The 23607-nt window shown below is 39.0% G+C and overlaps 1 protein-coding gene across 1 annotated transcript in view; it reads left to right on the forward strand.

The window, feature by feature from the left end:
- HECTD2 (HECT domain E3 ubiquitin protein ligase 2) overlaps nucleotides 1-23607 on the forward strand; it is a 121625-nt gene that overhangs the window by 28435 nt on the left and 69583 nt on the right. The window contains exons 2-3 of the mRNA XM_075216428.1: nucleotides 2280-2409; nucleotides 9020-9158. Of these exons, the coding sequence (XP_075072529.1) occupies nucleotides 2280-2409; nucleotides 9020-9158 (269 nt within the window). The remainder of the gene's footprint in view (nucleotides 1-2279; nucleotides 2410-9019; nucleotides 9159-23607) is intronic.

Genomic DNA, 23607 nt, shown 5'->3' on the forward strand with positions numbered 1-23607 from the left:
TAATTTTTTTTTAGCCAACATAATTGCTAAGGAAATTACAATATGTGATGATGATTGGGTTTGCAGGAAAAAAAAAAAATCACTTAACACACCAGATTATTGTTTAAAGTCAGCTAATTTATTTATGAAAATTTACATTACTATAATATCTATTTAACTGAACGCATACCAGATTTTGGTGTCTATTTAATGATTATTGTGCCAAAAAAATTTGAATTTTTTTATTGCCAGAAAAAAGTAGCTACCACTGTGAAAAATATGCAAGAGGTTTCTTGTTACTCTGTAGGCCTTAAGGATGTTTAGAGCTTCCAGTTCCACTATTAGAACAAAAAAAATAATAATAATAATAATAAACAAAAGCAAAAAAAAAAACCCAAAAACAAATCTTATATATTTTACCTGACTTATTTACATATAAAAGTTATATCTACATTCCCTCCCCAGAAAATATGCTTTATTTTCAGGGGGTCAGGACAGTAATTTCAAAAATAATTTATTGCCGTAAAAAATAAAAGTAGAACATTTTATTTCAGCTTCTCCTGAGATGGCGTTAACAGAATAGGTATATGCGACTGTACTAGAAACGTACTATTATGTTCTATAAGGCAAGGGAAACATAGCCTTCCTTTCTGCTATTTGTATTTGTACTGCCATGTTACCTGTTCTGTTAATTCTATCTCAGAATGGCATTAACAGACAGAGGAGCTGAAAATATAATTTTATTGCTTCACTAAATAATTTTTTGTAGACAAAAACTATTTAAAATGCATGGGGCTGTTGTTTAGTCACCAGAAAATAACTTTTTTTTCTGTGGGAAAAAGTATAAATAATATACTTTTATAATATAGCTACCTAATTTTATATATATATATATATAATTTATTTCTGTCTGTAGTACATCTATTGAGCATTTGACAGATAAGCTTTATCTTCATTTGAAAAATATACGCTGCTTTCAGTCAACCGTTTCATTGATTGTACATTACACCATGAGTGCCCTATGTTTTTTGATCATTTACAGCATATATTTTTTTTTGTAAATCTTTTATTTTAATTAATTCTAAGAAAAGAAGTGTAAGCTCCAACCAGTCTTCCACGCCTGCTTTGGGACTGCAGATGCTCAGTAGTATCCAAAGCGATAAGAGTTACAGAATCTGTTATTGTTGCATTAAGTGGCAAGAAAATAATTATTAATTAACATTATTCACTTCTTTAACCATTATGATGATAAATAGAGCCCAACTCCGTAAAAGGACATATCATTGAATTAAATGATAATTATTTCTCTGATTAACTATGAAACATTAAAATGTAAAGTAAATTATAGCATGTGTATTTCACATAGTCTGCATGCGTTCTGGGAAATTCCCTCATTAGTCGAAGATGTTTAAACGTTTTAATCAGCTTCTAAAGTGCACCCTGTTTTTAGGGGATGTATCACCACGTGCTATAATGTTCAGTAACTTCACAGGTTTTACCAATTGAATAAGCTTCTTATTATCACTACTCAGAACAGCTATAAAAAATCAGTTATTCCCCAAGGGGTAAATTTATCAATCTGCGGGTTTGAAAAAGTGGAGATGTTGCCTATAGCAACCAATCAGATTCTAGTTATAATTTATTTAGTACATTCTACAAAATGATAGCTAGAATCTGATTGGTTGCTATAGACAACATCTCCACTTTTTCAAACCCGCAGCTTGATAAATTTACCCCCAAGACTTAGCTTCCCTGGGGGGATATTTACTAAACTGCTGGTTTCAAAAAGTGGTGACGTTGCCTATAGCAACATCTCCACTTTTTTCAAACCCGCGGTTTAGTAAATATACCCCCTGGTATTACTGGCCTAGAGCGGTAACAGTTAACTTCACCAGACCAGTCTTTGCAGATGTGTGCATTCGTTAGCTGGCTTGCCAGCTAGCACTTGCCCAGACTTGGGGTTAAGTTACAATAATTTAAAAAAAATAGTCTGCAAATAGACTTCTGTTTTAAAAATAGGGTGATAACAAAACAGGTATCACAGTGGTACTTGTTAATTAGGCTTCCCCATGTGAAATCTGGTGGAACTTATGCCGTTGGCAACCCCTTTCATATATTGGGTGATGTGATAACTAGCCATACCGTTTTCAGAATCAGTCTGTTCAAAATGTTGCTTACATAAAATTGTCAGTTTTGCTGTAATGATATTCTGTTTTCACTGTACCATGATACAACAAATCACATGGGAGGAATTTGTTGTAAAGCAAATTTTGCAGTAATTATTTTTTTTTTAATTACAGGGGATGGAGAGAGGAGCTAAGGGACAGTTCTCAACGTTCAGCAGTTTCATTTCAACTATCAACCAAAAGAAAGAAGCCGCTGGGAACAGATGCTCACCTACGCAGCTTGTTATACCTAACACCAAAATTGGTAAATCAAAGCATTATGTACACAGCTGTTGCAGCAAAAACAACAGCATCCATGGTGTGCAAACCTGTGATGGATGAATAGGACTTTGATAAAGTCAGGGTATCATCTGATTGAGATTGTTGTCATTTATCTTTCTGGCACAAAACTGTCAGTTTTTATTTATTTTGAGGCCCAAAGTGAACATGGGTAAAGTTAATAACTGAATATAAAAACATAATTGTGCCTCCACAAATCTTTAATGGCTTTCTGTTACATTCCTCTCTCCTCTTACCCATGTGGCTGCTATGGGGCTCAGGGGTCCAGAAATACTGATCCTACAACTACGGATTGAAAGTCCAAACCTCGAGAGTGGATGGACTATTATTATTATCATTTATTTATAAGGTGCCACAAAAGGTTTACAGCACCATAGACTTGGGCGGGGGGATAGAGCGAACGACTACAAATAAAAACGATAAACACCCAGCAGTGAGTTACATAGGGCAGAACAACTACCAATACCAGCATGAAGCAAACCTGTGCCCAGTAGCATAGGCACAGCAAACAGGGCTAGGGATGCTGAGGTTGGAGCCTAAGCTGCCAAGCAGAAGGTGCCTGACATGAGTGTGGAGGTGACTAGATTAGTGCATACTTGCCAACTCTCCCGGAATGTCCGGGAGAGTCCCGAATTCCGGTAGGTCTCCTGGACTCCCAGGAGAGCTGGTAATTCTCCTGCATCCTGCCCACTTTTTAGCGAAATGGGCAGGATGAGAGCCTCAATGATGCAATTAGCAGGGATCTGGGTCATTTTGGCCCTGCCTTCGCAAAACAAAATGACGATTTTGCAGGGGGGCTCACATCAAACCCACCTTCCAGGATCTCCCAAAGTTAGAAGAAGAAAAGTTGGCAAGTGTGGGATAGTAGGGAATACTCAGAGAAAGAGAGCCCTGCTCATGAAAGCTAACAGTGTAGAGAAAAGAGGCAGATACAAAGAGATTGACACTGAGTGGGGGAGTAGGTGTGGCAGGGGGGCAGTAGAGGATGAGTTAGAAGAAGGACTAGTAGGCTTTGATGAAAAGATGAGTTTTTAGTGCACGTTAGAAATGTTGGAGAATAGTGGAAGGTCTGAGTGAGTTCCAGAGGTGGGGAACAACATGGGAACAGTATCACCAGCCACCCCTCCCACCCCCAGAGATTGTGTGTTATGCTTCTGTACTTGTTGCTCATATCAAGTATAGGGTGGGAATGTTACAGCGATTGGGGAATATGGTGGATTCTGCTTTGATTTTTATGTTAAATCATTGAACTAAAATCAAAACAACATTATTAGTAGTTATGTTTTTAATGGGTATTATTTTTATACACAAAAGCTCAATGTTCACTTTATCGTATGTATTACTTTTTCTCCACAGGTTATATGTGTACTCATTGTTACATACTTTCCAACTGTCCCAATCTAGGCAGAACAGCCCCGATTCGATTTGAGGGCTTTGCACCGCCATCCTGACCGGGACAGCTTTGTCCAGATTGGTGGGTAATTAGGGAGGAGTTGCCTGCCCACTGCTGCTCTGCAGTGCACACAGCAGTCAAGGTTTTAGAGCGGAGGAAAGAATAGGCTGCCTAGCACTTCAAAAGCACCAGGCATGCTCCCATTGTGATGTGGCTAAGCTCCCATCCTACGGTAGCCACGCCCCCTTAGGAGATACTTCCCCATTCATGGTGACCTGGCACAAGGGGAAGAAAGCTTTGTGACATGGGCACCCCCCTAACAAGACGTGCCCACATCCTCTGGTGGGTATGAGGGCTTTATTTTTATTTTTTATTATTTGTTAGGAGGTATGGTCCCCCCACCACCACCTCTGATTCATTTGCACAACTCCGATTTCATACTGAAGATAGAAGTACTTTACTTTCTACTCAGAGGGGAGGAGGTTAGGAGTAAAGTGGACCATCATTACTCATAGCTGCCTGTAGAAATGTCTTTATCAAAAGGTGCGCCGTAAAAACAGACAGTGTTATCACATATACTTTTCTGCACACAACGCAAATAAAGAAAGACATTTTCAGATTAATGTTCCTTTAAAGACATGAATCAGATTCTATTTCTACAGATTGCTGAATCAGACCAGTGGAAGCCAAAGAAAAAAAAAAAAAGGAAAACTAAATAGCAATTGGCTTTGAAAGGCCACAAATCTAATTATGTATTTTCTATATGAAAAAAAAAAGAGAAAATTGGATGGTGTTTATGCAGATGGCAGTAATATCTATTTAAATGTTATGCTGCGCAGTCTCTTTCACTCGATGTTCCAGTTATATAACCCCTGAATTTGCAGCTCTCAAGCATCTAGGGAAAATTATTAACTGACTTTTAATAGAACATAAAAGCTTGGCTTTGCCACATGTTCTCTTAAAAATGTGTCTTCTTCTCCCCAATAGCCTCATTACAAAAGGGGACAAGTTAACTTAAAACTATAATAAATCTGTGTTTACTTCAGCATCTTTTTCTTTTAGTTTGTCTTGTTTAATCCAAATCCCTGTGATGTCTTTCCAGTTTGTAGCTATGAAAACATGGGGGGAAGCTTTCTCTAAAATCAATGGCACTGATGGCTGGGAGTGTGTGGGCTGGTGTGTTTCGTGTTCTATACTCAGTTGCTGATGGATTCTCATCTGTAACACTTCTCTCATTCACAAATTCGGAACATGCAAAACAGGCTACATACACCATTATCTCCCACTCAGGCTCGCAGTGTAATGCTTAGTGCTATAAACATGGCAGGGCCATCTGTACTGACAACAGCAGCAGGGATTTAAATGAAAACAAATGTGTGGTTTTTATATTTAAGAGACAACTGGCACTGCATTAACAAACACATTTCTTCAATATGAAAGAATATCTGGGGCTCGAGAGAAATGGATTTAGAACATAGTTGCCTATTGGACTCCCAAGAAAGCAAGCAACCCTCCTGCAAGGGCTTTTAGGTGGGTATAGGGACATGCTGTGATGAAGTGAACCACGCCATCAGGCCTCGACCACCTAAGTGAACACAGAGTGTCTTGGGCATAATGATGCAATAAGCATCATCACATACCTCCCAACATTTGGAGTTTCCAAACCGAAACCTAATATGACAGGACATGACTGCGTCATGATAAGTGTGTGGTCACTTTCCCATGCCTCGCACTTCTGAAGTGCTAGGCTGTCTACAACCTCCCTCCCCTCTATTAAAAACACTCTTTGATTGTCATATACATCAGAGCCACTTGCTATGGGGAGCGGAGACATGCCTCCCAACTTCCTGTGATTTAGGACAAATGTGCTGACCACAAGAGGGTGGGAGCCCCCTCCAATCAGTACTAAGCTGACAAAATTAGGACAATTGGGAGGTATGGCAATATGCACAATGCTCCACTCAGTTGATGGCAAGAAATGGCCTCTTCTTTGTTTCATATCTCCTTCCACATCTCCCTGAGTGGATGTATGAAAAGTAGGTAACTATGATTTAGATCTATGTAAATGGGAAGAATGGGTGTTTTTTTTTGGGGGGGGGGGCAGACTTACCTGTATGTAGAAAACCAGGGGTTTGAGAACTTGTGCGGTTGCCGTGTCTTAGTTTTCTTTGATTTGTAGAGGGTTTGGTTGAGACTAAGGAAGTAAATGTTGCTTCCAGGGTGATTTGCTACATACAGGTAAGTCCCCTCCCCCCCCCCCCCCCCCCACAAACACTCGTTCTTCTCATTTACACAGGCACAACAGCCTGCGCCACAGAAACCCCAGCGCCACAGAAACCCCAGCGCCACAAAGAAATAGGAACCAGAACCACCTTCCTCTACTGTTGGCAGCCACCCTCATGACAACACAACATCAACAAGCACAGGTAGTCCTTAACCCTGTTCCACAAGTATGATCCAGGTCAGCCAATTAATAATAATAATAATAATAATAATAATATTACTATTATTCATTTTTATTTGTAAGGCGCCACAAGGTGTCTACAGCACCATACAGGAACAAACAGTAGGACAGTACAAGGTAAACATTACGGTACAATAAACAAGTAGTACTATAACTCAGGTAGCTCAGTGCACAGCTAATAAGAAAGTGTGGGGGAAAGTCGGCACAACAGGAAACCTGTGCCCAAGAGTGTGGGCGCAGCCAATGGGTTAATAGCTACTGACAAGGTGCATAGCAAAGCAGGGGTGGAGTCAGTGGGCTCAAGAAGGAGGTGGGCAGAGTAGCTGTGGAGAAGAGTTAAAAGTGGTGGAAACAGGAGAAGAGAGGACCGTGATCAGAGGAGCTTACAATCTAATTAAAACTGGACACATATGAAATACACATGGTCCATGACCGCACTGCCATTATTTCACTTGCATACTGTGATATCAATTACAGACATGTCTTTTGAACAAAGAGTAATGCATCCATGATGCAGCATGCGTACTTTGTGTATGTCCAGTTTTAAGTGGCTGACCTGACAATTCTAGCTGCCACCTCTGGCAATATAGCCATGACTAACGAACTTTGTGGCTGACCTGTCCTTCTCACTTTAAATGTCTTTCATTAAGTGTGCCTTCCTCATTAGTAGTACTCCTCTTCTTCAATTTTCTTTCACTTTAAATGTCTGTCTTACCTTCTGTGCAAGAAGGATTCACACAATAGCTGGTCCATCCAGGATACAGGCAGCTTGGTGATGATGTCACAGGGTAGAGATAATTACTGTTATGCATGCAATGCATTTTGAAAAGCACTACAACTGTTAATGGGATATGCAGTTAACGTTCTTACCCCTATTATGACTAAATAAATTATTAAATTTGTGTTACAATATTATATACTGTTAGAAAAATAATTTAAGTTCTGATATCAACTTTAACTTATAAAATCAAATATCACACACCCATATTAGGTTTCCTGGTCAATCTCTATCTATTTTATTTTCTCAACAAACACAATAGAATTGTACGTGAGTTAGAACTCCACAGAGCTTTGGAAAAGCAATACAATGGTAGCCTTTCTAAGAGTGGGTGTAGCAAAATGTACTGAATTGTTTAAACTTTTGACTTGTAATCATTCCATCACATGGATGCAACTAAGGACTAAGATACTCACTAGTGTCAAAACCATGCTCTTACTAGTATTTTTTAATGCTAGTAGAAGTATGTAAATTGGTATGGGGATACAACTCCTGTGTATTCTGGAGCAGCAGTGACATAGCAGAGTATTTTGGATACCTGTATAAATTGTATCAATTGATACTATTGTGTAACATGCTCTCTTGTGGCCATAGCACATTTAATCGAAACAAATAAGAATACACTTGTTATAAATGCATTCTTTAAAGTAAAATACAATTTGCTATTTGTTTTAATTAAAGACAATTCTTCATAAAACTGAAAAAAACATTTTTATTAACATAACTGAAACATTAGGAAGTACATACAGTACTATTTAAAGGTATATTTAGTAATTAGTCCTTTGCATTATATATGCAAATATGTTTGTACATTAGTTTCATACGCTTGATGGTGGCACACTCAAATAATATAATTGCGGTCAAACAGTACTTATCAAATTTTCAGAGAGACTGTAATAAAAAGTATGCTGAGAACTTGTGGAGAAAGCGGGCCTAATAAACTACGAAACAATTTTTTTTTCTGCAGCACGGTGGCTTAGTGGTTATCACTTCTGCCTCACAGCACTGGGGTCATAAGTTCGATTCCCAACCATGGCCTTATGTGTGGAGTTTGTATGTTCTCTCCGTGTTTGCATAGGTTTCCTCTGGGTGCTCCGGTTTCCTCCCACACTCCAAAAACATACTAGTAGGTTAATTGACTGCTATCAAATTGGCCTTAGTCTCTCCCTTTCCCTCTCTCTCATAGGGAATTTAGAATACAGAGTTGGATTGATTTAGAAATATAGGGCAAAATGTGCTTAAAGCTGCCATAACATATCATAACCTTTTAAGGCTGCACAAATCCTTATTATCACAATACTTCAACACTGACACATTTCTGGGAATGAGCCCTGTTTATGAAACACTGTCTACAGCTGTACATCAGATCTCTGTGGCTCTGCTGACACAGAACTGGATCGATCAAGGGAATGGTCAGATGGTCTGGGGGGATGTAATTGGTTGGGACATAGGTGGGCAGTCTTTTTTAAAAAAATTAAGAGAAAAGCAATGATTGTAGATTTATAATTGGTGACTTTATGTGCCGCGATTTTTCCAGGACAGTCCGTCTTTAGAAACAGAGTTGATTTTGCTTTTGACTTCAAACCTCTAATACATTTAAAACACAAGTATAGAACATTTCCTACTGATTTGCTTTATTTGTCATTCTAAGTAAGTATAAGGGAATTTTACAGGTACACTATGTCACTCAGGTGTACCATTTTATTTATTTTAAAATAATGGGCGCCCTATACATAATTTTAAGTCACTGGCGATTAATATTGGAAGTGAAGAATTCTGCATAGATTTTTCTTTAATTAATGACTGTATATAAATAATATAAAGAGCTACTATATCTATTAAATCTATTTGGAAATTAGAGTAAATTGAATAGCTAGATTGTACTCCATTATAGAAAGTTTATATAAAAGAAACCCAGTTTTTTCTTTCTTATTTTGCAGTAAGAGACCTTCCACCAATTTGCCTTGATGTTCGACAAAAGCAACGGATCACAATTGATACGTTGCCTCCTGAGATGAAAGCCCCCATCTTACCCGATCCTCAAATTCCAGTACGGAACAGACCCCTAAAGGATTTCCAGTAAGTTCTACATGTTTCCAAAGTCAAATGTTCTATTTTGTTACACGTGTACCTTCATTTTCCATAGTACTTCCCAAAAGGAGTAAACTGTAATACTGATGAATCATTTCATTTCAGTGACCATTTATCATGTAGTCCTATAGTGTCTATTGTCCTTTTGTGTTTGTCTAATTTAAACATCAATAAATGCATGCATACACTTATTCTACTTATAGGACTTTTCTTGTCTTGTGAGGGTGCTAGTAAGTCTGTTTGTAGAGCTCACCATTTACTGCAGTTCCACTAATTTTCTTCTCTTCTCCCAGACCTCTGCTGTAAACCAGGGATGTGATTATCTTTTCAAGATTATTATTATTATTATTATTATTATTATTATTATTATTATTATTATTCTTTATTTGTTAGGCGCCACAAGGTTTCCGCAGCACCATACACAGTACAAACAGTAGACTATACAGGGTGAAACAATACAAAACAATAAACAAAAGATACAATAGACTAGGGACGTAGCATAGTGTCTGGACAAACGTCTGACATCATTGGGGTATGTGGCTAGGTCTGGAAAGGACCTAAAATATATCCGTGAGCAGGCTGACACAATCCTTTGAGTTTGGCCATGGCTTGTACAGAGGGGGAAACTATGGGGTCTACTTATATAGAGCCAGTGTTAAGGAAGATTTTTTTTATCGCTGCTTATTGCAGAGATAGAAAATTCTCTTTATCATAATTTATTATTAAAAATTGTCTGGGGCAACTGAGTGGTGTTCATTTCTCTGGCGATACTGACTGGCAGCAGCAAAATGACTTTCCGCTTGCCAGGCTAGTCTTAAGTCAATCTGCACATGCTTGGGCCAGATTGCCGGCTCGTGCATGTACTCCTGTACCAGAGGCTCGGAGTTGGGCTTGCAGTTCCAGATTCAACAACAAAAAAAATAAATAAAGGTGTGTAAAAATGTTAAAAAATAGTCTTTATTTAAACAAAAAAAACCCCTTTATTTTAAAGCATCTTTTCTCTTTGCACCCGGCTACTTGTACTGGTGCTACACAGGATAAATAGGCTTCCCCATGTAAAACTTTGCCGGAGCCCCCCCGGCGAAGGCTACAACTAGGGATAGCCTTCACCAGCAAGGGGACTTTGTTAACTAGGGTGAAACTCTAAAATGTAGGGCTTCTCACCCATTTATAAATGGATCACTATCTCTAGTGTGCACTTGCTAGCATTCCAATTTGGTAGGCACAACAAGAAAGACATTTTTTTAGGGTTCCACTTAATATAAGATTCTTTAAGAAAACTCTCATGGCCTCTTGTCCAGGACATCACTGTCAAAAGTGTGTAATTACTATTCTCCTATGTATGTTTTTAGTAGCCCTTGTCAAGTTCTGCATGGATTACCCTGTATGTCATGCTCCGTTTTTGTATACTGCTGGTGACTTCAACTGTAATAAGAAATGTCACTGCGTAACTGCTCAGAATGTGACTGCCTGTGTAATTCAGTCACTCTGTATTTTTAATATTTGAAAATATGGCATAGCACAGTTTGAAAGGTGTGAATAATGCATCAGTCATAATAATGCAATATCTTTTAAGCTTTGTAATCAGGGATGTAGGTCAAAGCCCTATCATGCACAGGATAGCTAGGTATATGGGGCAACAAAGTAGTTTGTTATTTGTATTCATGTTTTTGCCACGTTTCATTGATGGTAAGAGCGCCTGTTGGATTGTCTTTTTAATCCTCAATGATATGTTTACATACTGCCCAGCTATTTTGATTTCGGCAGGGCAGCATTGAAAGGACGGAGCTTACATGGATGCAGGTGGAGCCTCACAAAAAAAGTGAGCTTGGTTGGAAAGTAGACGTGATTGCAGCGGCGCACGCAGTATACTTAAGGGGGGGTTTCCCCCTTTCCCCCCCCCCCCCAAAAAAAAAAAAGAAGGAAAAAAAGCGAAAGCTGCTGCGCGTGCACTGTACTATCCACCAGCCACGGCGCTGTCAAAGAAGCGTCCGCGGCGGGGCTGTATACAATACAGCACCGCTGCGCAGCACCGCCGCGGACGCTTCTTTGACAGCGCCGCGGCTGCTGGATGATACAGGGGCACTTTTTTAGCGGAGGGGAGGGGTTTCTGGAGACCCAGAACCCCCCCTGCGTGCACCACTGGATTGGGTGGTGTTTGTGCGAATAAGGGACATGGTTTGCAGATGTCTGAGACAGGGGTTTGTCCATATTTTGCTGGGATAAATGTTGGGGGGTATGTATTCATTTGTCGTTAAAATAAGTGGGGGTTGACCAAGTCTGATAATTTTTATTGCACGGTTCTTGAAAACAATTGTTTCGCTGAATGTGTGATACTTGAGATTTTAAGAATAATTAAGAAATATGAGCTGCATGGTGAAAAATATCCATTCAACTCTACTGAGCATGAGATTTGGCCTAGTGCAGTGTGAAACCTCTCGCTGTGATAACCATTATGATAATAGAGCCCAAATAATAAATATTTATCTGGTTATGTAATTAAACATTTTCAAATATAAAACAAATTACAACAGCTGCATTTCAGAGGCGCTGCATAAGTTCTGGGGTGTTTCCTCATTAAAGTTGATGTGGAGTGAAAAACTTTTCACTACCTTCTGTGGTGCAAACTGTTTTTAGTGAAATTAAACTTCACAGGGTTATCAACTGATTTTGTTTTATTTTTACCTATAGACATATATGTATAGGAAAAACTTTGTTCCAAGTATAAAGTATTGCATGTGTGGATGCGCGCTAAACTGTGAACAATGGGATTTGAATCAAGCGAGCTAAAAATTATGTTTTCACAGTTGAATCATTCGCTTCTGCAAAAATGTTTAATTTATTTACCCCCTTAGTTATAGTGATAGATGTATGATATCTTATAACATCTGTTTGCCTAAATTCGGACTGTTCGATATTGGCCGGCTCACCCTAATCCTAAATACATTATTTCATTTTGGATGTACCATAAATTACTTTGGTTTTACTCTAGTGCACCTACCTGTACTGCTCAGCACACTTTAAGTTGACACCTCGGCAAAGTGGATAAATGATGTGCACTGTCCAATAGTACAACCACCTACCACTTTAAAACCAACTTTTTTTTATTAAATAAAACTTTTAATTTTTTCCGAAAATAAGGCTTGGGTTACAATTTAAATTAATCATGTAAATGAGGGGACATCTGGACTCTCTTTATTAGTGTTTGAAGCATTTTACTAGATTGAGCAAAGTGTGCCTAGAAATGCATTATCCATCTATAATTGGATGAAATCTAATCTCTGCCATGGGAGCTAGTGCAAATTTCAAGTGTTTTTTTTCATATTGAAAACGGCTTTATGCCTTGTTCCACACTAGAGAATTTCTCCCAAGATATGTAACCTCTTTATTGGATTCTTTTGTACCCTCTAAATGTGGACATACAATAACAGTCAGATCTGTGAGTTCCGATTGATATATATTGATCATCTAGATCAGAATCAGCAGTTGTTTTTTTTTTTTTGGGCCTAAAACATACTTGCCAACTTACGGCAGATGGCACCCGAGAGCTGCCAGGGGGAGGAGCGCGTGGCTCAGAAAATTGCGTCTTTTTGACGTAATGACGCAAATGTTTCATTTTACAGCGGGGGCCAAATGCAGCGATTCTCAGGGAATCGCAGCATTTTGGATCTAATTCTGCCAACTTCACTACTAAGTGGGCAGATGCGGGAGGCGGCCATATTCTCCCGGAAGTCCGGGAAACCCACCCGGAATCCTGGAGTCTCCCAGACATTCCGGGAGAGTTGGCAAGTATGGCCTAAAATTGACTATTGGAATTGCTATGTCTATGGGAACTTACAGAAGTTGGGAAGATAAGAAAAGATAAATTTATCTTCTGTCTGTAGCTCCCTTTTTAATGTTTCGAGAGTTGATCCCTGACTAGCACAGATCTGACATAGCACAGTGTGAGATGTGACTGATTTATAACTGCAAATTTGAAAATTTTGCTTTAAAACATTTAAGCATCATGGAATTAATTTTGACACACTGCTCCTTCAGATGTGGTAACTGTACCTGCTAGGTTAGATTATATGCTTTGTCTCAGACGCTACATTATTGAAAATAGTTGGAATGCATTTGTGAAAAACATGTTAATACACTTCTCAGGCTTCATGTAATGGACTATTTTGCAGCAAAAAATACTGGTAATTAGTTGACAGCATGAACACCCAATGCAGTAATAAGAATGGTGAATAACTATCTTTAAACGTTAGACCAAAGGGAGCGAGCTCCAATATAAAATGAGCTACCAGCCTTCCACCCACAATCATAATGCATCATACAAGGTACATAAGAAAATATGACCAAGGACAAGTAGAAGTTATAAAATATGATTTTAACTTAATATTTTCAACAGTGTAGAATTTAAATGTGAACTTTGGACTTTTTTTCTCTTACTGAAAACTTTCCTGGCTCGATTAGTAAATCTGTATAGGGCAAGTTGAAAGTACCTTCCTCCCTTGGTCACTGTATTTTTCGGGTGCAACAACCATGATAATTTTGGATGTGGGTATTATTTTGTGTGTAAAAGGAGCTGATTGACAAACTGCATTCACATTCCAATCAGCTGTCCTGACAACAAGTACATTCGTTACAAAGCACAGTTACATATTTAAATGCAGATGTCCCCTCTAAAATGTTCATACTTTGTTTGCACCACGAATTTCCTAACCCTGTGGGTGAAGCTGCTGCTATTTCTGTATGTGGATGGTGCTGCTAATGTTGAATTACAAACATTTTTATTTTTAATGTTAAGTAATCTTAGTTATGCACAGGGCTTTAAGAGCAGAGATCCTGAATACACAGGGTGGTTCAAAAAGATACATTTCATGATGGCCACATGTTTCAATTACATAAAAAGTTACAAACGGTTTAATGAGTTATCCAATTTTACTAACCATTTTCTAAATGCTCTATGTGCTCAACACCTGCTGTACGGACAACATCGAGACAAAAGTTGAATCCGTCCCAAACGCCTCTCAGAGTGTCTTGTTACACTAAATTAACTGCTGCCGTGATTTTGTTTTTGAGGTCATTTAGGTTAGTCGCCAATAGTGGCACAAAACACGGTTTTTGAAGTATCCCCACAAGAAAAAGTTGCAGGGTGTAATGTCTGGGGATCTTGGAGGGCCAAGAGCGTAGAGCCAAGTCTTGGGGTCCTGTGTGACCTATCCAACGTTGAGGCAGTGTGCTATTTACAGAACATGGAACCTGCAGGTACCAATGTGGTGGTGCTCCATCTTGCTGACAAATTAAGTAAATGGAATCTTCATTAAGTTGTGCAAAGAGCCAGTTCTGCAGCATTTTGAGTTAAGTTTGACCTACAATTGTGTTCCCGTCAATAAAGAAAGGGCCATAAATCTTTTTTTGAGAAACGGCACAAAACACATTCACTTTCTGGGAATCCTGCTCGTGCTCTACCATTTTATGTGGATTCTCTCATCCCCATATGCACACATTGTGACGGTTAACTATACCGATTGGATGAAACGTTGCTTCATCACTAAAAATTAAACGCAGTAAGAAGCTGTCGTCTTCCATGTTCTGTAACATTGTATCACTAAATTCTACACGCTTTCCGTTGTCATCTGCATGAAGAGCCTGTACCAGTTGCAACCAGTATGGCCTCATTATTAAAGGACGCTTTAACACATGCCAGACAGTCATATGAAGGATCGCAAGTTTTTAGCTGGCACGACGAGTGGACTTGCACAGGCTATGTAGAAAACTCTCTTAAATTCTGAAGTGCGTGGTCGTGCTCTGCTCTTCATCATCATCATTTATTTATATAGCGCCACTAATTCTGCAGAGCTGTACGGAAAACTCATCCACATCAGTCCCTGCCCCATTGGAGCTTAACGCGTGTACAGGGTACATGGTATAGTAATGAACCTTGTACAGGCGTTGCCTCCTTAAATTATTACCTTAACAAGTCGGATCACATTGAGTCTCTTCAATAGGACGTCGGCCACCACTGCCGGCTTCTTCAGGGGCTGCAAATGAGAAAAGTCATCCTTGTAAGCTGTCATTCATTCCAGTCAGTCGTCGAGCAGCTCTTTAGTTTCCTCTAGCCGGGGAAAGCATTGTCGTGTTTACCACAGCCGGAAAATGGTACCCAACCCCAAACAACATATAATTTAATTTATTAACAATTTTTAAAAGCACTTACCAGTCTATTTACTAAGCTATGGCGATAGGACTGGTTCTTTAATACCTCTTAACGCAGTAAAAGAAAACCACCAACCAGATTTATCATGAAAATATTGCCTTGACGATACTGGCCAGGAGCGGTAAGGCTTAAATTACTGGTTCAACAGGGTAGTCTCTGAGGGATATACACATATGTTACTAGACTAGCCGGTTGACGCATGCACAGTGAAACTGTAAGACCATAGGCTTTCATTTTCTCTAAATGACAAAAAAATATATAATAATGTTGTATAATTGATCAAAAAAAATTTGAAAAATACAAAATATTTTAAAAGAAAAGCCTTTCTTCTGCTACCAGTATCCTGAGATGGCGATAGCGGAATGAGGATTGCGACGGTACTTCTATTTCCATTCATTAATAATTCCGTTTGGACTGTGGCAGGAAAGAAGATTCCCTTTTGATTTTTAAATGGGAAAACAACAGATGTTTGTATTTAATTTAATTTGTACTTGTATTTTATATTTGTGTTTGTATTTAATTAGAATTTATGTGGTAACTGCTGCTTTCACATTTATTAATAACTGTCAAGGAAGAATTCTCTTTTGTGTATATGACACTTGATTAAATTATAATATTATGTTAAGACAGAGTAATGTGAAAACTGCATTAACTACTACTGCTGTCAAACTGCATCTCTATACTATTGTAGGGCATAAGTAAACACACTTGCTACCCCTGACGTAAACCTGGCACAAATGCTAGTGATCTTAACATCTTAGAATAGGAACATATGCATGTAAATGCAATATTTCATGTATTCTTCTTTCCCTGTGTGAGGCCAGACGCAAATTGTCCAACTCTACGTGAGCCCCATATTTGTTAGAATACATAAAAAGTAATATAAAATATATAATACTTAATCAGAAGAAGAAAAACTTCATATACCTATAAATGTCCAAATCCAACATATAATATATTCATTCAAATACATAAATAAATATAAAATATATTTAAATAGATTCACTCACTTAAAAAGTATCAATTTTTTTAATGCAATGCATAATAAAAATGAAAACTACAATTCATTAACAATAACATATAATTATATGCAGATTTATAATAATACTGTAATCACAAGCTACATTTGTATTGAATTTAATTGAATAGCGGCTCTTAATAGTCTATAACCATCAAATGGCTGTATGTCATAGGTGCTAAATGCTGAATCAAGTCTTTATAATAGAGCCTTGATAGCATGGGTATTGACTCATGCGATACAGTAATTTCTCACCCATAGGGTCACATTGTCATATTCCAAGAAAAATGTGAGTAGAGTTACAGAATAATGAGGTTTAAATCATGCTTCAAATTGTGGCTGATCACAGTAGTGGAGATACTGTTAAATAGCCGATCCAAACTTTGCATTTAATGAGAAGGAAGATATATCCAGTGATTTGGTGTGTTAAGAACGAAGGTGTTACAAATGAAAGCAGCAACCTGAATCTGAAGTACAGAGTCACTGCTATTGTGTAAAGTTTAGGGATGGATCCCAATTGCAGGTAGCCAAAAGAGTGATCCAGGGACAAAATCAGGAATTAGCCAGAGATATTAGAGCCAGATAAGTGATCCAGGGTAGAAATCAAGAACACGCCAGGTATATCAGAGCCAGAGTGGTTGTCAGACAAAGCCAGAGGTCAGAGTTCGGGGGATCAGTCAGTAAACAAGCACTGAAGCAGAGCTGGACAATGGTTCAAGGCACAATAACCAGACAACAGGTGTAGTTGGTATAGGTGCTGCCTTATATTCATACTAGCCAACATTGCAAAACCCTGAAGGGTAGGTCAGATGGCAAGTTTGGAAGAGAGGGGGAGGGGCTATGATGGCATGATAGTGTCATTAAGCCCCACCTTTGCCCACTTAAGTTGTGAAGTGGGTTGAATCTAGAAACGAGGTCTGCTCATCCGGGAGACTCCCTGAAACTCAGTAGTCTCCCTGACATTCCAAGAAGGTATATAGGTATGCATATCTCTCCACAGAATGTAGCGGATTGGTTGCAGGCAGGAAGTGGGTGGAGAGCATGTTCCTATGCTATGTTCCTATGCGATAAGCAGCTCCCGTGTGGCTGTGCCCCCTTGTGCCAATTTTTAGGAGGACAATGTTGAGAGGTTTGAAACACGATAAAAAGACAGGACCCTGAGACATTGACATAATAGACAGGACATACTTAACACTATTTCCAATAGAAAGCTCTAATCTCAGTGTAGACTACGGGTGGGAGCTAACAGAGGAAAAGCCAAGGGTTACTGCATCAAATATTATTAGAGAAACCTCTTCCAGACTCCAGTATTGAACATTGTAAAGCATTTCTGTGGAAACAAGAGCTTGAGCAAGAAGACTCTTAAGTGCTGGTTGCAGGAGGGTTGTTTCATCCAGGACTAAGTAGTGTGCAAATGTTATAAATCACTGCGCAGATATCAATAAAATAGTGTACGGCGCACCCTAGGCAGAAACTTGCCCAGGAGTCGTGCAGAGCAATAAGCTGTAGCAGTCACTGCTGGGCTGCAGTTAAGAGGTTAATTGTGGTTACTGTCTTGTAGTCAAATAAAGTACTCTGGAAAGGGGAAAGAGGAAATTAAAATCATAATTGTTGAATTCTTTGGACTGTGTAGTTTCCAAAAAAAGTCCTCCTGTCACCTCCCATGCACGAAAAAAAAAAAAAAGCATTCTATACATTTTCATAGTGGCCAACTTTCCCTAATTTCCTTGGACAATCCCGAGTTTTACAAATTTGTACCTGAAAGTTTTTAGTCCCTGGAAAGTCTCTATTTGGTAATATTGTCAAATTACAATTCCTATTTTTCTTCATGTTAAATTTCATTTTTAATGAGTGTGCTTTTTTTCTAGGCTTTCGAAGTTAACATTGACTAAAAAATATTATTTGTAAATGCAGAAAAATTGTTCAACCATCCAATTTAATCAACACTACATGATAGGCATAGTAGTGATTAAAGGTCTGCAGGGACTGGATCGTGCATAACCTGCGTGGGTGCGTCTGCTCAGCAGCCAAGTGTCCATGGAAAATATTATACAAAGTTGGCAAAGAAGTGTTTTTCTAGTGTGCATCTAAAAGTTCACGCTTGCTTCTGGTACCAGTGCAGAAGAAATGTCATAGGCAGTGCGACAGCTCAGAAGGTTAAGTAGGTTGTAAGGTTAGCCAGGTATTAACCTTAATCTTTCACAGTGTGTGTATAAAATGCTATAAAAATACTCTTTGGCACAAACCATTGAGCAGCTATATTGTACTTGTTCTAATTTGTACTACAAAGGTGCCATCACGCTTCAATGAAGGAAAGCAGAAAATCACGACACAAACATTTTATCCATAGGGGTCATTTTCTTTTTTTATTTCTCTAGCAAGTCTCCTAGAAAAGCCATTCTGTGACTCAAACATTAGGGACACAAATTACAGACAATTATGGTATATTTAGCGGTCTCACATGCCTGAGCTTTGTAAGAATGGCTACATTATGTTGTTACTCTGTGAGTATATACAATCTAAGAATAGCTGACTAGATAACACAATGTGACTTGATGGACTTAATTAACTAAAATTAACTGCTATCATGAGAGCCAGCACAACTAATTCCTAGAAATGAATAACATTTTCAAAAAAATAAGAGATCTACTTATGGTTACTACTCTACAAATACCAAGATATTGTGTATCCTTAATCTCTTTTATGTTGAACAGAAATATGATAAGATAATGGAATCAATTAACACTATCTTAATCACTGGATTATTTGAAGAAAGAAAAGTTTGAGTCATCCATGAAATAAGGGTAATGGGCTGCATATCCATAAAATCATTTAATTATGCAAAATAAATAAACATTTTAACAAATTGAATAATTAATCTGTGTGTTGGGTTTCCATGTCGTTTAGGTGAGTAGAGTGTAGCTAAAGGGACTTCCCTATTTTGTCTGCTCACACATCTATTGCCCAGTATATAATGCAGTGTCAGCCTGAGACTTTATTATAGACTGGGCAAATGAGCCCTAAAGCCATTCCACAATTGCCAGCTTTCCCTGACGCTCCTGCTGTTGTTTTTTGCTCTTTAGCTCATATATGACATAGAGGCTTCAGGAGTGTTCAGATCTTTAAACTTCAATGTGATCACAGGAATGCTCATAGTATGGGAAGGTTCTGGGTGGAAGTGGAGGACTAAAGACATCACACCACTGGTAGTTTACATAAGCGTCTCTGTTACCCAACTTGACAGCACTTGAACTGCGGCAAGTGTTGCACCCAAGGGTATCTGACACTTTCATTGTCACAGGCTGGTAGAGGCATATAATATTGCAACCTAAGCCTCCTGTTACTCTGGGCTCATTTGCAGTTGCAATTGTTGCAACCCTTGTTGTTTTACAAATGTTACATTGTTGGCCTTTTTTGCAAAGCTATTGTATTCCACTCTTGGCCAGATTACTGTCTAGAGCATAGGATCTGATGTGCAGAGAAAAGCCTGAATGTGCATATTATGACAGAACTACACTTTTCAGGGGCAAATTTAAGCTCTGTTTTGGTCTGGCTACTGCTAATGTGGGGGGACAAACTGTGTGTGGTTTTCCCACAAAAGTCTATGTCAGGCTACGCTGATCACGCTATAACAGGGACCTGCATAGCCTTACACATTTGTCGTTCTTAAAGCACTGTCACTGAGGAGGCGATTCTTGGGGAAAAGGGTAAGAAACATGCAGGTTAATGTGTTGCATTTGTTGGAGGGTTAAGAAATGTGTAACTACAGTAGTGATAGGTGTGTTACTATAGAGGAGATAGTGTGGATGGAGATGTTTTCCTAAAGAGGTGATGGTGAGAATGGGGATGTGTTACTTGATTCCTGATTATTGGGCCAGCTTGTTCCTGTCTTCGTCATACTTGGATCCTCACTTTGTACTGCACTGACAGATTGGTTTTGAACTTTTCCTGACTATTATTCAGTTTGCTGATTCTGTTCATTTAACCTGCATCCTGCTGACCTTGGCAAGTCTGACTATTCTGCCTTCAGAGCTACTTACCGATTGTGTGCTGCCCACCACGCTAAGGGCCAAATCCATCTTCCTTTCAGGTGGGCTCTGAAAAGATTCTGCACCACCCTGTAATGGTCTGGACACTGTGACAGTGGCAAGGAGAGCAGGTCACCTAAGGTTAGTTAATATAAGAATGGTCAAGGCACTCGAGTTTGGTACACAACAAAACAAATAAGCAAAGGGTTCAGGCAGAGGCGTAGTTGAGGACAGTCTGAGGTCGGTACACAAATAATAGATAACTGGAGGCAGGGTGCAACAAGAGCAATAGGAACACGATTACTGGCAGGAGCACAATAATCTGGCAAGGAAGACAGGAACAGGCAAGGCTTATATAGGTAGTCAGAAGGTGGACCTAGAACATGCTGGAAAATCAAGAGAACAGTTAAACTGAGCTAGAACACAGAGTAAAAGCAGGGAGCTGTCCAACAGCCTGAATAGCTCTGTCAGCAGAGCAGCATTCTCCAGAAGCAGAAGCCCTGAGTTCGAATCCTGACAATCTTCTCTCTGGCTGTGTCAATATTTGCTGGTGTTGTCTCCTCAACCAGGAACCTGAAAGGGGATGTGTTACTACATAGGTGATGGGTGAATGTGTTACTACAGAGGTGATGGGGGTGTTACTACAGAAGGGATAGCGGGATAGTTGTTACTACAGAGGTTATGCGCAGATGTGTAGCTACAGAACTGATGAGGGGTATTAATACAGAGGTGATGGCAGAATATAATTTTTAATTTCACAGGCGATGATGGGAATGTATTACTACAGAGGTTTTGAGGGGTGTTATTACAGAGCAGATGGTGAGGATGAACATTTGTTACTACAGAGGTAATGGAGAGGAATTTGGTACTACAGATGTGATGGGGGTGTTACTACAGAAGGTGATGGACAGTTGTGTAACTACAGAGGTGGGATGTTTTACTACAGAGATTATGGAGGGATGTGTAACTACAGAGATGATGGTGGAAAATGTGTTACTATAGAGGTAATGGAGGGGAATCAGGGGCAGGCCCCGGACCGGTCCCATAGTGGGCTACCTTGGGCTGGACTCACTGGGCCATCTGCATTTTTTTCCTTTAAAATGTTCCTAATAGGCTTGAGTTTTGCCCCCAGGCTTAAATTTGCTAGCCCTCCCCTAAGGGGAATGTGTAACTAAAGAGGTGATAGGGGGATGTTGCTACAGAGGTGATATAGGGCATGTGTTACTACAGAGATGATGGGAGGGTGTGTTACTGCAGAAGTGATGTTGGAGATGTGTTACTGTCAAGGTAATGAGGAGAATGTGTTGCTACAAAGGTAATGAGGGCAATGTGTTACAAATTTCAGGGGGTATTAGTTACTACTGAGATAAGGTGGTGAAATGTGTTACTAAATTAATTAATGAGGTCAAATGTGTTACAGGAGAGGGGCTTTGCTCACTCCCTATGTGTTTGATCGCACTGACTATATGAAATGGCCACTTCAACCATCTCTGTTCCCATGGGGACTTTTTAACAATATTGAGAGATATGCCATAACTAAGAAATGGCATAACTGCAAAAAGATCTCTTTGTTCCTGTAATAAGTTCTAAATATTTTACAGTTAAGCAAGTCTATTTTTTTTGCGGCCCCTTCAAATGAGTACTACCTCCTAAAGTGGGCCATGGACCAAAAAAGGTTGAACGTCGCTATTCTAGAGTTGATGGGCATTTAGGAGTCATTTAGGAACGTAAGGCAACAAAAAGAATAAATGTTCTCTGGGACAGACCACGTTACAATGCAAGGGGTGCAAATTCGTTTATTATTACCGTATATACTCGTGTATAAGCCGAATTTTTCAGCACATTTTTTATGCTGAAAAAGCCCCCCCTCGGCTTATACACGAGTGAACTTGTTGTCTGGTAATTCACTCGTTAATGAGTTAAGAAGTTTAACTTAGAACTGATGCCGGAGCAGAAACTGACAGCTTCTAGGACGGCTGCACTAAACAGATATGCAAGCAAGTTCATGCTGAGTTACAGATTACTCTTGCAATACACAGTGAATACACAGTGAGATCAATGAGTGTGACGGAAAGCTTTGATAGTATCTATGTGCCTACCTGACAGTGTTAATGATTTGTGAGTAGACTATAGGATTACACTGTGATCATGCTAGATAAAGATGAATGAATGAGTTAACGAGTTTAACTTAGAACTGATGCCAGAGCAGAAACGGACAGCTTCTAGGAGGGCTGTAAACGGATATGCAAGCAAGCTCACACTGAGTTACAGATTACTCTTGCAATACATAGTTAATTCTATTCATGACTTGACTATGTGCTATGGCACTAACTAAGATCGTGGCTATATACATTGTTATAAGCAGCAGGTAAAGGATAGATATCCCCAGGCTGATTTGAGGGGGATTTAATTCAATTAATACTATAAAGGGCTGTACTTATTGGTGAATAAGGGATAATTATATTGGTAAGTGAGAATCATCCATGAAAAACACAAATATCTGGCCATATCAAGATTCAAAGGTCACAAGACAATTCATCAAGAATTCCCCTCTCTCTCTTCCACACCAGATTAACATTTACTGATAGTCTCTTATTAGTTTACAAACAGAGATTAAATAATGAGTGTTTACCTAATGCATTGAAGCCACCCCCCAATATTTTTACTTTTGAAATTTACCAGTAGCTGCTGCATTTCCCACCCTAGGCTTATACTCGAGTCAATAAGTTTTCCCAGTTTTTTGTGGTAAAATTAGGTGCCTCGGCTTATATTCGGGTCGGCTTATACTCGAGTATATACGGTAGTTTATTATTTTGCACATAAAATACTATTAAATACTATCTGTTTTTTCATCTAGCACACACATACTTGATAGCTTTATCTTAACACTGAAATTTAAAGTTGATCTAAGTCATGCCCTTCCCCAACTATAAATCTGTCCCCCACATTTTAAATTTACCTTCCCCTCCAATGCAACATGGTTTGACCCAGGTGTAAAGTTACTCCTTTCTTTTGCGTTGCTCTCCTTAATGACTCGGGCCTGATGTGTTTATGGAAAATTGCATGTCTTTTTTTGTATCATGCAATCAACAGTACAACAGCAATGACACCTAGAGGCTGAAAGGTGTATGTGAATTTTATAGTTATCTTGTAACACATTATTTTTAGAATTTTATTTATATA

This window comes from Mixophyes fleayi, chromosome 6, assembly GCF_038048845.1.
Source record: "Mixophyes fleayi isolate aMixFle1 chromosome 6, aMixFle1.hap1, whole genome shotgun sequence".
In the NCBI taxonomy this organism is placed as follows: Eukaryota; Metazoa; Chordata; class Amphibia; order Anura; family Limnodynastidae; genus Mixophyes; species Mixophyes fleayi.